The sequence below is a fragment of the Thalia democratica genome, chromosome 9 (assembly GCF_965202585.1).
Source record: "Thalia democratica chromosome 9, ktThaDemo2.hap1.1, whole genome shotgun sequence".
Taxonomy (NCBI): Eukaryota; Metazoa; Chordata; class Thaliacea; order Salpida; family Salpidae; genus Thalia; species Thalia democratica.
In genome coordinates this window covers 3,380,608-3,393,940 of record NC_139173.1, presented here as the reverse complement: position 1 = coordinate 3,393,940, position 13,333 = coordinate 3,380,608, and the positions used below count along the sequence as shown (strand labels likewise).

Genomic DNA, 13,333 nt, shown 5'->3' with positions numbered 1-13,333 from the left:
CAATTTTACAATTCTCAAAAAGTACAAGAAATAATATTTGAAATGTTTTTAGTATTGTAAATTTAGTGCAAAATCTGTAAAATTTCTCGAAAAACTACATGACAAAAATTTCGTTAAAGGTATGGATTTTTTGAAGACAATGTTAGCTTCTATATAAAGTTGTATAGTTCAAATCTTTATCAAAATTAGTTTTTAATAAAAGTTATCACATACACAACTGATTTAAGTATTTCAAATTAGAGCAAGTCGTGACTTCACACTGCAAACAAAAAAAAATAAATATGCCAATAAAGTTAGTATATTTGCTACCTCTCGTTTAGTTACGCACTTTTGCTGTGGACACAATGTGCGTAGGCTCGCGAGAGTTGACTGTATTTTAATACAACTAACATGTAGAATAATAAGTTTATCCAGTAAAAAACAATCATTCAGTTTCGGTCTATTAGAAGAAATTAACTATTTTGAAATTTTCTCATGGTATATCATTTTGACGTAATTTTATTCAAAATGTCACTGTGGTTATATTTTAGTTTTTATAAATCAACTAACTTTTTTTTTTGTTATATAGTTCAAGCACTTTTTACTTAATAATTAAAAACATTTTGTTTTGTTATATGCCAAATACATAGTTTTAGCATAAACAAGTACTAGTTTTAAGCTGTCAAAGTTATAAATTTTCATATAAAAAATAATCATTTAAGCGAAAATTTAATTTATGTGTAATAATGTCTTAATAAAAGACGATTTACATTGTTTTAAAAAATTATCTTTAGATTTACAAAAATTTATTGTATAAAACTAACAAGTTTACGTTTATTAATTTATAAATTTTTCTGAAGTAATTTGTTATGTCTGGTTTGATTGATATTTAAGAAGTACTAATTTATAAAGTATATTACTTAAAAAACTATATATATTTTGTTTTAACTTATTGCTAAAAACTTTGTTTTCATTTATTATTAAACTCCAACCAAAATTAGTCTTATTTAAAAAAATGTTTTAGAAAGTACAAACAATTTAATATTTTACAGTTTTCCAAATTTATAAGTACAAAATATCCAAGCATATCTAAATTTAATTACATATATATACCATAAAACTCGGTAAAATGTTTGAAAAATAACTTTAGTTTGAAAACTAGAGTTTGATATTCTTTTATTAATAAATTACAAGTTATAAACTTTTGAATAAACATAGAATATTTTACTTGTACGTTTTTAACTGTTGTTATTTAAACTGACTTCGTGCATCTTATAAGTAAATGCTAGATAATTAATCATTGTATTTCAAAAATAAAAGTAGACACAAACACAATTTATTTAATACTTTTAGACCTTAAACTTTACGTAAATCAATTAAAGAGATACAGCAATATTAAATGATTGAGATCATACTACAAATAAGGATATTAAGATATTCTTTAAAAAACTTTAACTTTTTAATAAAAGATTAAATAAATTGTTTAAAAAAAGTAAAAGAAAGTTTAAAACTACTCTTTTTTATTAGAGGATCTGATTTAATTTTATTTTAGATTACCATGTTAACAAGTTTTAAAATATTTTGTCAGTAAAACTCTAGACTTATAAGAATTGTGTAAAACTATAATAATTAAAGTATATCAGATGAGTATAAATCAAAACTTTTTTCTTATTAGTACTTTTCAAATAGTCATATATAATAACTACTTTTTTCAATAAGTAAATTGTTTACTGTAAAAAACACAAAATAAAAGCTATTGTGTAGTTCGTAAAAATGCAAATGTTCAATTATCAAAACTTAAACAAGTTATTATATGTCTATAGTTTTACAAAGTTATTTCAGCATTGAAATATAATTCAAACAATATTTTCGTCATTAGGTGGATCAGGTTCCGATGTAATTGATGAAACTGTATACTCTTCATTTTCCATTGATGATGATTCATTTCTCCTATCTTGAAGAACAAGTTCCTCATAAGTAGGCAAACCATCTTCTCTGTTGTTTTTCTTGTAATCTGTAAAATATTTATTAGTTCCTTTTCTTGTTTCCGAAACATACTCGTCAGACTATGTTCAGACTATGTAGAAAATTTTTATAACACAAAGGTGTTTGTGTAGTAAAATTTAGTTTATTTAAAATATTCAAACAAACCTAAAAATTCGTCGTTTGGATACATACCACTTGTATAAATATATCTAGTAGACTGTAAAAAAAAATAATATTTTATAGAATATATGTATAAATATATTTCACAAGTATGTATGAATTTTATAAACTGTTAAAAATGTTAAGCGAGTTATAATAACGATAGAAATAACACCGATTAAACTTAAATATTTCTATGATAACTTTTTCTTATTATCAAGTTGTTTAGCCTAACACATTCAAAAGTTTTTACGTTTCTAACTTTTTCAATCAATTTTTTTTCTACTTTACAAGAAAAAATTAAACATTGTTTTTTTAGTTTCTATTTAATTTTTATTTTGATATTAACTTTTAATATAATTTTGATTATTTAAATTTGTTTTATACAATATGTTTTGTATCCCTTGTAGTATTATGTTTTTTATGTGTAATAAAAAATGTCTACTGACAAAAAAAATGAATGATCAATATGATGATTTTTAATTTTTTTTTAACCAAACTTCAATATAAAATACATATGTTTATCGAACTACAAATTTATAGGTACCTTTTTCACTGAATACATTTTGATTAAAAAGCTTTCAATACGTATTGTTAACACAAAAATAAATAAAAAACGTATTAAAATTATTGTTTACGATTGTATAAACAATAATTCTGTAGTCAAAATAACATGTTTTATATTGAAAGTTTTTTTACATTTATTGCCTATCACACTTAATTAACGGAAATTTCACCTTATAGAGTAAAAAGGAAAGTTTCCTTGATACAAGATGGTTTTCAAAACTCATATAAGTAGCAAGCTATGAAATAAATGAAGTAAAAAGTTTTTTTATTCTCAATTATGAAGTCTTAATCGAATTTTTTGTGTCTTTTTATACACAAATAATTAAATTGAATTTAACAAAAAAAATATTCACGTATTACGACATCTTTTACGATTTAAAAAACAAGTTATTTCATATTAACAATTTAGTGCAGAAATACTTTTTATATTTGGTGTTTAAAATAAATACTTAGAAAATTTATTTAACAATCAAATAATTATTTCAAAATACCTATTGTTAATTAATCGAAGACTAAAAGCTGTTTTAACAGTAGTTTAATCAGTTTTTTTCTTAAAACTTTAAGTTTAAGTAAACATTAAAATTTTCAAGTTTTAAACTAAAATGCATTGTGTAATAGAGCGAGAATATAGTTTCTAGTATGATTTTCTTTAAACAAACCATAACCACTGTAAAGTTTTGAAATTATATCTTTGTAGATATGAAACAAATTATGGAGTAAAACTTTGGTTTTGAACAAATTTTTAAATAAATATTAATAGTGATGTTTCTAAAATGGATTATATATGCTTTGAAGGATTTGCATCTAACAAACGAATAAATATTATGACATGGTTTTATATAAGCAAATGATCTCTTAAGAACTTTTAAAGTGACTTTTAAAGTGTATACGTATTTTTCTTTAGATTTATAAATCAAAATAAAATAGATTACCAGTTTGAAAAAGTTTTTGTTTTTATTAATATAGTTTTATTTGTTCGTTTAGGAGCTTGAATTTAAATTGCTTTATCCTTAAATGTTCTGACTTTATTTCATTTGCCAAAATAGTAGTAAACAGTGTTTTTTTAAGTTTGTTTGTATTTTATAACCCTTTTTATATAAGAAGTTATAATCAAAAAAATATTGTAAAAATATTTCGAAAATTTTCTTATGTTTTACTTCTTAATTATAAAAAAGTATTAGCTCAAAAACTAGTTTAGTTTTTAATCTACAAACATGTAATTTTTCATTACATTTTTACTTGTATTCTCATGTTAGAGTGTTATTAGTAATCTAAAGACTTTCAAAGACAAATTTCTGTACTTGAAATTTAATAAAAAATGTTAACATATATATTTCACAATTTGAATAACAACGTTTTTTGCAAATATCTTTAAGATAATCGCATTAGTTTCTTAGTAATCTAACGATTCAAAATAAAAATATTGGAATTCTTTTCGTAAACAGATGAGTTTTTTAAAGTACTTATTAATACAACATTTTACTTTATTTTTAAAAGCAGATAGAGCTTATTTGTCTCAATGTAAAATAGCTTATTTTGCACAGAAAATTTAATGTTTAACAGTTTAGTATATTTAAAGACAATATTATTTTTAGTAGGAGCCTAACAAACTACTTTTGGTTAATAACAAAAAAAATAATTATTAAGTGGTAGCACAAAAGTCTACTAGAATAACAAATAAACAATTATGTCAAATAGTTGAAAATTTACTTATAAATCTGACACTATGTTACATTAGGTTGATCAATGTAATCTGTACTATTTAACTTATAAAAGTCTACAATTAAAAATTCCTTGTTTTTTAGTTTAAAATTGTATAAAAATAACGTAAAAGCCACTATAAGTTAAGCTTACACTGAAGGGAAATCCCCTTCTCTGATAGGGTTCGCTGGCTCCCTTGCACCCGTAAAACCTCAAAGTGACAAGAAATGTGGTCCAGGTAGTTGACAAGGAAGTCCAAAATGTGTAAGGTTTAAATGAAATGAGGACACAATCAAATATATAAACTAGAAGTTGAACTGTCGTTATTATGCAAATCAGGCAGCAGTAGCCGTGTAACTGTAGGAAAGGAGAAATTACAAATCAGTTATTAATAAGAAAACTTTTTAACTAAACTAACATTTTTTCTACCATTCCTACTTTTAGGTTTTAGTTCAATTGCCCAAATAGAAGTTACTATCATCTGAAATACATATTAAAAAATGATATATAAAAGTGTACAGCATTTAGTATAAAAATTATAGAACAAAATTTAAACGTCAAAATACTACAGCAATACCTTTAAAAACTAAAGTAAAGTACATTTTTTGTAACGAGTAAATATACAATATTTACGAAAATGTTTGACGATAAGTTTAAAACTTTCATATAAAGTTTTGTAAAAGAGAGAAATGCTAAAAAAACTCTACAAAATTTTAGTTATCATTTGGCTACACCATTTGATTTTTTAATTTAATAAAAAATGTTTTTGTTTTTAATTTTGCTGTATAAATATTAATTCTATATTTTTAATTAGAAGTTTTATAATAAAGTTAAAACTCAAACACAAGCAAAGTTTAACTCAATAAAGTATAAAAAATTAAAAAAATTAAGTATAATAAATATAAATGATATATTAAATTTTATAGTGTTTAACTAAAACTTCTTTTTATAATCCTAAATTTAAGAGAACTGTTTTACAGTAATACTTTACATTTGATTAAGTTATCAATTATTTGAAAGAATTTTTAAACTGATTTATCATTTTCATTCATTGTTTTCTTACAGTTAAGAAAAACAATGAAAAAAAGTGTTGAAGACTTTCACTAATAAACTACACTTTATTTTAAGTTGATAAAGTTATACCTTATGTACTGAACTAACAATAGTACTAAGGGCCCCTCCACTCAGTATAAAGAAGATAGAAGCCATATTCGTGTTCTTTTCACTCACTAGTCTATCTCGATAAAGATTATAAATTTGACATCCACAAGCTAATAAATTAACTAACCCAAATATCGACGACATGATCTGTTATATATAAACTTAAAACTGCACAAATTATTCTAGTGTATTAAGTAAAAAAACAACAAAACAAATGATCTCAAAAAAAAGCAGTTTTGTAACATTTTTTGTTATATATTTGAAGTGGGAAACGTGCGTAAACAAGACTTCCGTGTTTATTTTAAGAAATTTTTAAAACTTTTAATTCAAGAAACTTTAAAAGCTTTTATTTCAAAAAACTTTAAAAACTTTTAATTCAAAAAACTTTAAAAACTTTTATTTCAAGAAACTTTTAAAACTTTTATTTCAAAAAACTTTAAAAACTTTTATTTCAAAAAACTTTAAAAACTTTTATTTCAAAAAACTTTAAAAACTTTTATTTCAAAAAACTTTAAAAACTTTTATTTCAAGAAATTTTCAAAACTTTTAATTCAAGAAACTTTAAAAACTTTTATTTCAAAAAATTTTAAAAACTTTTATTTCAAAAAACTTAAAAAACTTTTATTTCAAAAAACTTTAAAAACTTTTATTTCAAAAAACTTTAAAAACTTTTATTTCAAAAAACTTTAAAAACTTTTAATTCAAGAAACTTTAAAAACTTTTATTTCAAAAAACTTTAAAAACTTTTATTTCAAAAAACTTTAAAAACTTTTATTTCAAAAACTTTAAGAACTTTTATTTCAAGAAGTTTTAAAAACTTTTATTTCAAAAAACTTTAAAAACTTTCATTTCAAAAAACTTTAAACACTTTCATTTCAAAAAACTTTAAACACTTTTATTTCAAGAAATTTTGAAAATTTTAATTCAAGAAACCTTAAAAAACTTTTATTTCAATAAACTTTAAAAACTTTTATTTCAAAAAACTTTAAAAACTTTTATTTCAAGAAATTTTAAAAACTTTTATTTCAAAAAACTTTAAAAACTTTTATTTCAAGAAGTTTTTAAAACTTTTAATTCAAGAAACTTTAAAAACTTTTATTTCAAAAAACTTTAAAAACTTTTATTTCAAAAAACTTTAAAAACTTTTATTTCAAAAAGCTTTAAAAACTTTTATTTCAAGAAATTTTTAAAACTTTTAATTCAAGAAACTTTAAAAACTTTTATTTCAAAAAACTTTAAAAACTTTTATTTCAAAAAACTTTTAAAAACTTTTATTTCAAAAATCTTTAAATACTTTTATTTCAAGAAATTTTTAAAACTTTTAATTCAAGAAACTTTAAAAACTTTTATTTCAAAAAACTTTAAAAACTTTTATTTCAAAAAACTTTAATAACTTTCATTTCAAGAAATTTTAAAAACTTTTATTTCAAAAAACTTTAAAAACTTTTATTTCAAAAAACTTTAAAAACTTTTATTTCAAAAAACTTTAAAAACTTTCATTTCAAAAAGCTTTAAAAACTTTTATTTCAAGAAATTTTTAAAACTTTTAATTCAAGAAGCTTTAAAAACTTTTATTTAAAAAACTTTAAAAACTTTTATTTCAAAAAACTTTAAAAACTTTTATTTCAAGAAAATTTTAAAAACTTTTATTTCAAAATACTTTAAAAACTTTTCCACTCTACATTGCCGAACTTTAAAAAATTCAAAAAAAAAAACTGTCGTTCTAACATGCTTTTTTCATTTTTTAAAGATTTAAATACCATTTTTAATTGAAATTTTAGCAAAGCTAGTAAAAAGTCGTTTATTTTATTGTATAACTTTACTTTATATTTTTTTTATTCAAATTAACACTTTTAATATTTTTTTAACTTGGTTTTGAATTTTAAACAAAATGTTTAATTTAAAAAAACAAAACACTAAATTAAAGAAACTCACACCAAGGTCTCTAAAAATTTTTTTGTAATTAAATCGAATATTTATCCTCTCTCGACAATCCATCTTGTTTTATTTTTAACTTTTTGTTAGCTCATCTAGATTTTTTTAATTAAAACTTGATAGTTGTAATAACGATAGTTTTAAAAGTCACAAAATAAGTATTATTAGTGTTTTTAAAGTAGTTCTTTGTAAAATCTTAAATAAAATATTTTCAAGTAATATGTAACGTTTACGTTTTAGAGTCATCAAAAAAATCTTATTAAAGAAATGTAAATCTTTACAAAGAATTATATCAAATATCACAGTACCTGAATCAACAATAAATATCAAAAAACTTATTATTTATAGTACTTAAAATCTTTTATTGAAATTTTATCAAATTTATTATACATTAATCTAACACAAAACTTTACAAAAAAGTAAACTATTATTATACAAGATTAATACATAATAAAATAGAATTAGAAATTAAAGTAATTATTGCTTACTAAAATATTTGAAAACGTAAACTTATTTTATAGCAACAGTTTAGAAAATGTTTAGCTTCATTTATTTAACTACAACTATTTCTAGCAATCTTATATTGTAAAATATGTAACAATTTTATTGAAATAACAGAACTAGATAGTACTTACTAAAATATTTAAAAAATAAGTGTTGTATGATGTTGTTCTTAAAATTTATAAACATGCCTTATCTAAGTTTACAATCTAACTACACTATCAATTTTATTACTAATCAATTATCTTGTGTTGAATGAAAACACGCTTAAACTAAACTGTCGTTTTTATATGATGATTGACAAACTAGAGCAGAGTTTATTCTTTACTTATTTAATTACATTTAAAACAGTTCATTTGACCTTAGACTACATTTTCTGTTGCAAAATTTAAAAGAAACAATCTTAAAATTTAGCTTTTTATTTTTTTAGTTGTTTTTTAGTTTGTTGTCTGCTCAGCTGATTAGAAAGGTTTATTGTTTTATTTAATTTACTTATATCTTATAAATTAAAATTATTTCAAAATAACTAAATAAATATATAAAAAAAGCAATATTTTACGTTTTCAAACCTCGCCCTATCCTTAAAAGGACAAAATGATCCGATTTACAAAAGGAGTTTTTATTCAAAAGCAACTCCAGTATACGTTAAAGAAACCATTGTTTTGAACAATGTACGGTTTTTTACCAAAAATTTAGTGACTCATTGCTAAAAAATATTATTTAAACTTAGTATCTAAGGTTTTTAGATATTTAAATTGCAAAAAAAAACTTTTTATTTTCATCGAATAGTATCGTTAATTTTATCTACCTTAACCTTTAACATGGTAAGTTTTTTGAATTTCAGCTTTTAAATACGTAAAAATATTAAATCTAAATACAGAAAAAGGACTTTTAACTGAGAGAAAAAAACACCAAATTAAAAAAAAAACATCGAAGTTCTAAAGTAAAAAAGTTTTCAAATTAATCAACCGTGAAATGTATCACGTGTTATTTTTTTGGTTATTTTTTATTAATATTTAATCAAATAATTTTCGCATAAAAATTAATGAAAACTTTTGCGAGAATGTTTTTATAAAAGTTTACCAAATATTTTTAACAAACTCATCTCTTTGACGGTTTTTTTTTTGTACCTAGTTTAATAATGAATTTTCAAATAGATTTTAAGCATAAGCATTGGCAAATTACCTGAATATTAAAGTAAAACAAAAGAAAAAGTTTATAAATATTAAGTTTGTATTAATGTTTAAGAGAAATGTCATACCGAACAAATAGGCTTATTTTCAGGTGTTTTGGATAAAAACTAAATATTATACTACAGCAGCAAAAATATAATTCATGTTTCAAATTAATTAGCTTTTCTATCATTAAAATAAGTACTTTCTTATTTTTCATGAAGAATAAAGGAATTAAAGCATAACTTAAAAAATAAATAAATTCAAATATGAAACATTTTTAACGTTTAAATATTATAAATAACGAACCAGCTTACTTAATAATAGTTTTTGGTAATTTATTTCAATTGTAAATATCTAGAACTAATTATATGTTATCTGAAAGTGTATAAATATTATTTAGACTTAAAATACTTGATAAAACTAAATTGGCATATTTATTATATTTATTTTTTTTTTCTTGAACAAATAACTTAATTACATTAAACCAAGAAAATATTTTATTTTTACACAAACAACTTTTTTACCTAAACCCTATTTAACTTAAAATTGAGTTTGTTTCTATATGTTTAATTCTTAGTTAAAGTTTATTTTAAATTGTATAGGCTAAATACAGTTTTGTTTTTTTATATAATCTATAATTTAATATTACTGAAAATAAGGTTAAAGAAGGTAAACTTCTTTTATTTTGTAAACCAAACTTAAAGATAAAGTGTTTAATTAACTTTTTAGTAATTTTCTTTGTTGATTATAATCTAAAATGTAATCGTTAAACTTTTAAAATAAATAATGCTCACTAAAACTAAACGCAGACCGATTAAATCAGATTGTTTTGAAGTAAAAAATAAAACTGTTGTGTAATTGAAAGTAAATAAAAAAAGATAAACATGTTTTATCAGTTTTGTAATTTTATCTATATTAATACGTCACTTTTCTTAAACAAACTCTACTTTAATAAGATTTTTAAAAAAGCTTCTAAGTAAACTTGACAATAAACAATCAACTCTTAAATAATTTTATTCGGAACATAGTTTTGTCTTTATTAGTTGCTAAAATACAAAAACTACAATAAATTTGCGTGATAATTTTTTTTTTAGTTTTCAAGACTGTGTTTGAAAGTCTGGCAAATACCGCTATAAACTGCATTACATATTTTTCAATTTATAGTAAAAAAGTCAAAATTGAAAGTTTGTTTTTGTTGAATATAAAAAAGTTACAAAGTTTTTATTTTATAAAATTGTTATTTTTCGTATTTTTAGATAAATTTTTTCAGTTTTAAAATAAAAAAACTATCTACTTTCAATTACTGAGCATCTAAACTAGACTAGTTCAAAATAAGTAATAATAATTAAATTTTACTTAGTTTAGTTGTTCCTAAAATTTTTTAACCATTGAATCACTGAGAAATAAGTTAATTATTTAAAAGATAATTGGTAATGTATTTTCGAATTTAAAATTGCTTTTGTTAAACTTTTCTTGTACTTTAATTTCAAAACGTGTAAAAAATGTTATGAGCTTTTATCAAACAGCTTAGAAAGTGAAATAAAATAAAACTTTCACCTTTTTAACAATATTTTTACTACTCATAAAACATCTATATGCAATAGAGGTTCTGTATTTTTTGTTTAGAAACACTAGGTCATAATTGATAATTGATTGTATTTCGACTTTACTAATGCGTTTTTTAAACTTTTCTTATACTTGAACCGCAATTGAGTAAAAATTTTTACGAAATTTTAACAAACAGCTTAGAAAATGAAATAATAAAATACTTTTTTTAAATTTTTTACTTCTCATTAAGTATATATATGCAAAAGAGTTTCTGTAAACTTTTTTAGAAACACTAGTTCAAGATACTAAGCTCGGAAAACAAATTTGTCATAATGCAACAAAAACGCGGTTTAGTCTCGGAATACTGAAATTATAAGTAACTGTCTAAAAATATTAACTAAGTTTTACTTCTGACACCAGCAATTTTTGAAACTTTATTTAGCCTAATTTATATAAGACAATTTGAAAAAAATGTTTTTGATTTGAAGTTTTTATTTAAAATGAAAATAACTTAAAAAACTCAAAACCACGTGTAAAACTTTATTATTTTATTTCAAGTTCATCTATATTAAACAAAAGTAAAAGTATTAATAAACATAGCTGCATTTAAATTTGTAATCAAATTCAGTCTAAACACAGACATAATGACGTAATAATGACTATATGTAAATGAAGTTTTCAAGAGCATTTTGTTTATTTAAATTCTGTCTATCTATGGCTGTTCAAATAGATGGGCTGATTAAAACGCTACTTGATTCAAAAGCTAACAGACAATTTAAAATATTTTTTGGTTTAATTTTGTTTTTACTGTCTACCATTTTAATTGAGTATTTTTGGTGTTTTTATCAAATTTCATATCTACTGCCTCAAAAGCACTAGTTGAAAGAAACTAGTTCAAAGAAACAGACTTTCAATTATAGTTGTTTAAGTGTCTCGTAAAAAAGTTTTGTTTTAAATTAAATTAACATTAACCATTAACTGGTCCAGTATAAAAATACTCTGTAGTTTTAGTTTTGTTTAAATTTCTATAATTTAGATACTGTTTGGCTAGAAACCAAAGTTAAACAAAAGTTTGATTTCCTACATTAAACTGTTTATATACATACATATATAGTTTTACAGAAACATAAGTTTGTCTGAACCGTTTTGACTAATTATTTTGGAGTAACTTTTAATAAAACTAAATAAGTAGCTTACAGTTTATTTATTTTTAAGATCTTTTTTGGATCCCCTCTTGTTTAATTTTGAAATATTTGTTGCATTTTTTGTGGTTGCTCTTATAAAGAGGGCAACAAAAAGAATGTGAATGTAAATGTAAATCTAAGGGAGGAGACTGTGTGGAGCCCATGGTCAATGTTGGCAGTAATGGGTTAAAAAGAGTGCTTACTATTTTTAAACTCAATGAAAAGTTAATTAAATTTTATTGTAGTATATATCTGATTACTTTCTAAGTTTTTGTTTTTATTTTTACATTATTGTTTTAAAGTTAGCTCAAAGTATTAGTTACAAGCAAATGGTGTGTAGTTTGATGACCGAAAGGTCTTTCTCCAATCCATTGACCTTAGTTCTGAGCGTTCGCATTTTTCTTTCTATAACTAAATAAAGTACAAGAATAACAAAAACTTTGCAAACTGAAATTAATACATTGACAACGACATTACAGTTTTAACAAAAGCTTTCTAAGCTGTAGAAGTTTATAAAAACCAAATGATATAGTTCAACAAATAATCCTTTAAAATACCTATCTAGAATAATTACAACATCAATTTTTTTTTTTTAATTTGTAGGTTTGTTATACAACTTGTTAAATTAGATTTATTAAACCATATAAACGAATAAGATTTAAACAATTAAATTCAAGTTATAAATATAACAATTAGAGTTAAAATAAATTCAAATTTATTTACTTTTACACTAACAGGTTTTTATGTTTTATAACCACAATGACTTTGTAACATGACTTTAATTAAATTATTGAATTTAGTAAACCATATAAAAGCATAAAATTTAAAAACTTAAATTCAAATTATAAATGTTGCGACTAGAGTTGAAATAAACTTAGATTTGTTTACACTATCAAATTTTTATGTTTTATAACCACAATGACTTTGTAACATGACTTTAATTAAATTATTGAATTTAGTAAGATATATAAAACGCATAAAGTTAAAAAATTTAAATTCAAATTATAAATGTTGCAACACAATAAACTTAGGTTTGTTTAAACCGGGTTTTCCAAACTTTTTTCTTCAAATGGCACCTATTAAAGAAATTAAAAAAGCTATAGCCCCCTCCAAAAATATTACTCAAAAACTACCATTAAAAACACCTAAGACCTTTTTTTTGCTTTTCAATTTTAACTCCAGAATATCTAGTGTAAGATTCAAATCATAACCTAATGGTCCCCCTGTGGCTCCTTTGCTGCTCGTGGCCCCCTAAGCTCTTTCATGGCCCCCTTTGAGAAACCCTTATTTATACTATTTAGTTTTTATGTATTACCACAATAACTTTGTAAATTATCTTTTATCTTTTTTTCAATTTCTTTATTTCTTATCAAACTGAATACACCCATATTTGTTTTGTTCAATTTACATGTAAGTTATTATAATCATTAAATTTTC

At 21.7% G+C, this 13,333-nt stretch overlaps 1 protein-coding gene across 1 annotated transcript; it reads right to left on the bottom strand.

The window, feature by feature from the left end:
- Positions 1-1,330: 1,330 nt before the first annotated feature.
- On the bottom strand, positions 1,331-7,585 carry LOC145844425 (uncharacterized). The gene is made up of 6 exons (XM_082951825.1): positions 7,489-7,585; positions 5,554-5,700; positions 4,811-4,873; positions 4,546-4,749; positions 2,131-2,182; positions 1,331-1,993 (listed from the first exon to the last, which is right to left on the bottom strand). The coding sequence occupies exons 1-6, from the start codon at positions 7,549-7,551 to the stop codon at positions 1,836-1,838; spliced, it is 687 nt and encodes a 228-aa protein (XP_082807951.1). The 5' UTR covers positions 7,552-7,585; the 3' UTR covers positions 1,331-1,835.
- Between the last annotated feature and the right edge of the window lie 5,748 nt (positions 7,586-13,333).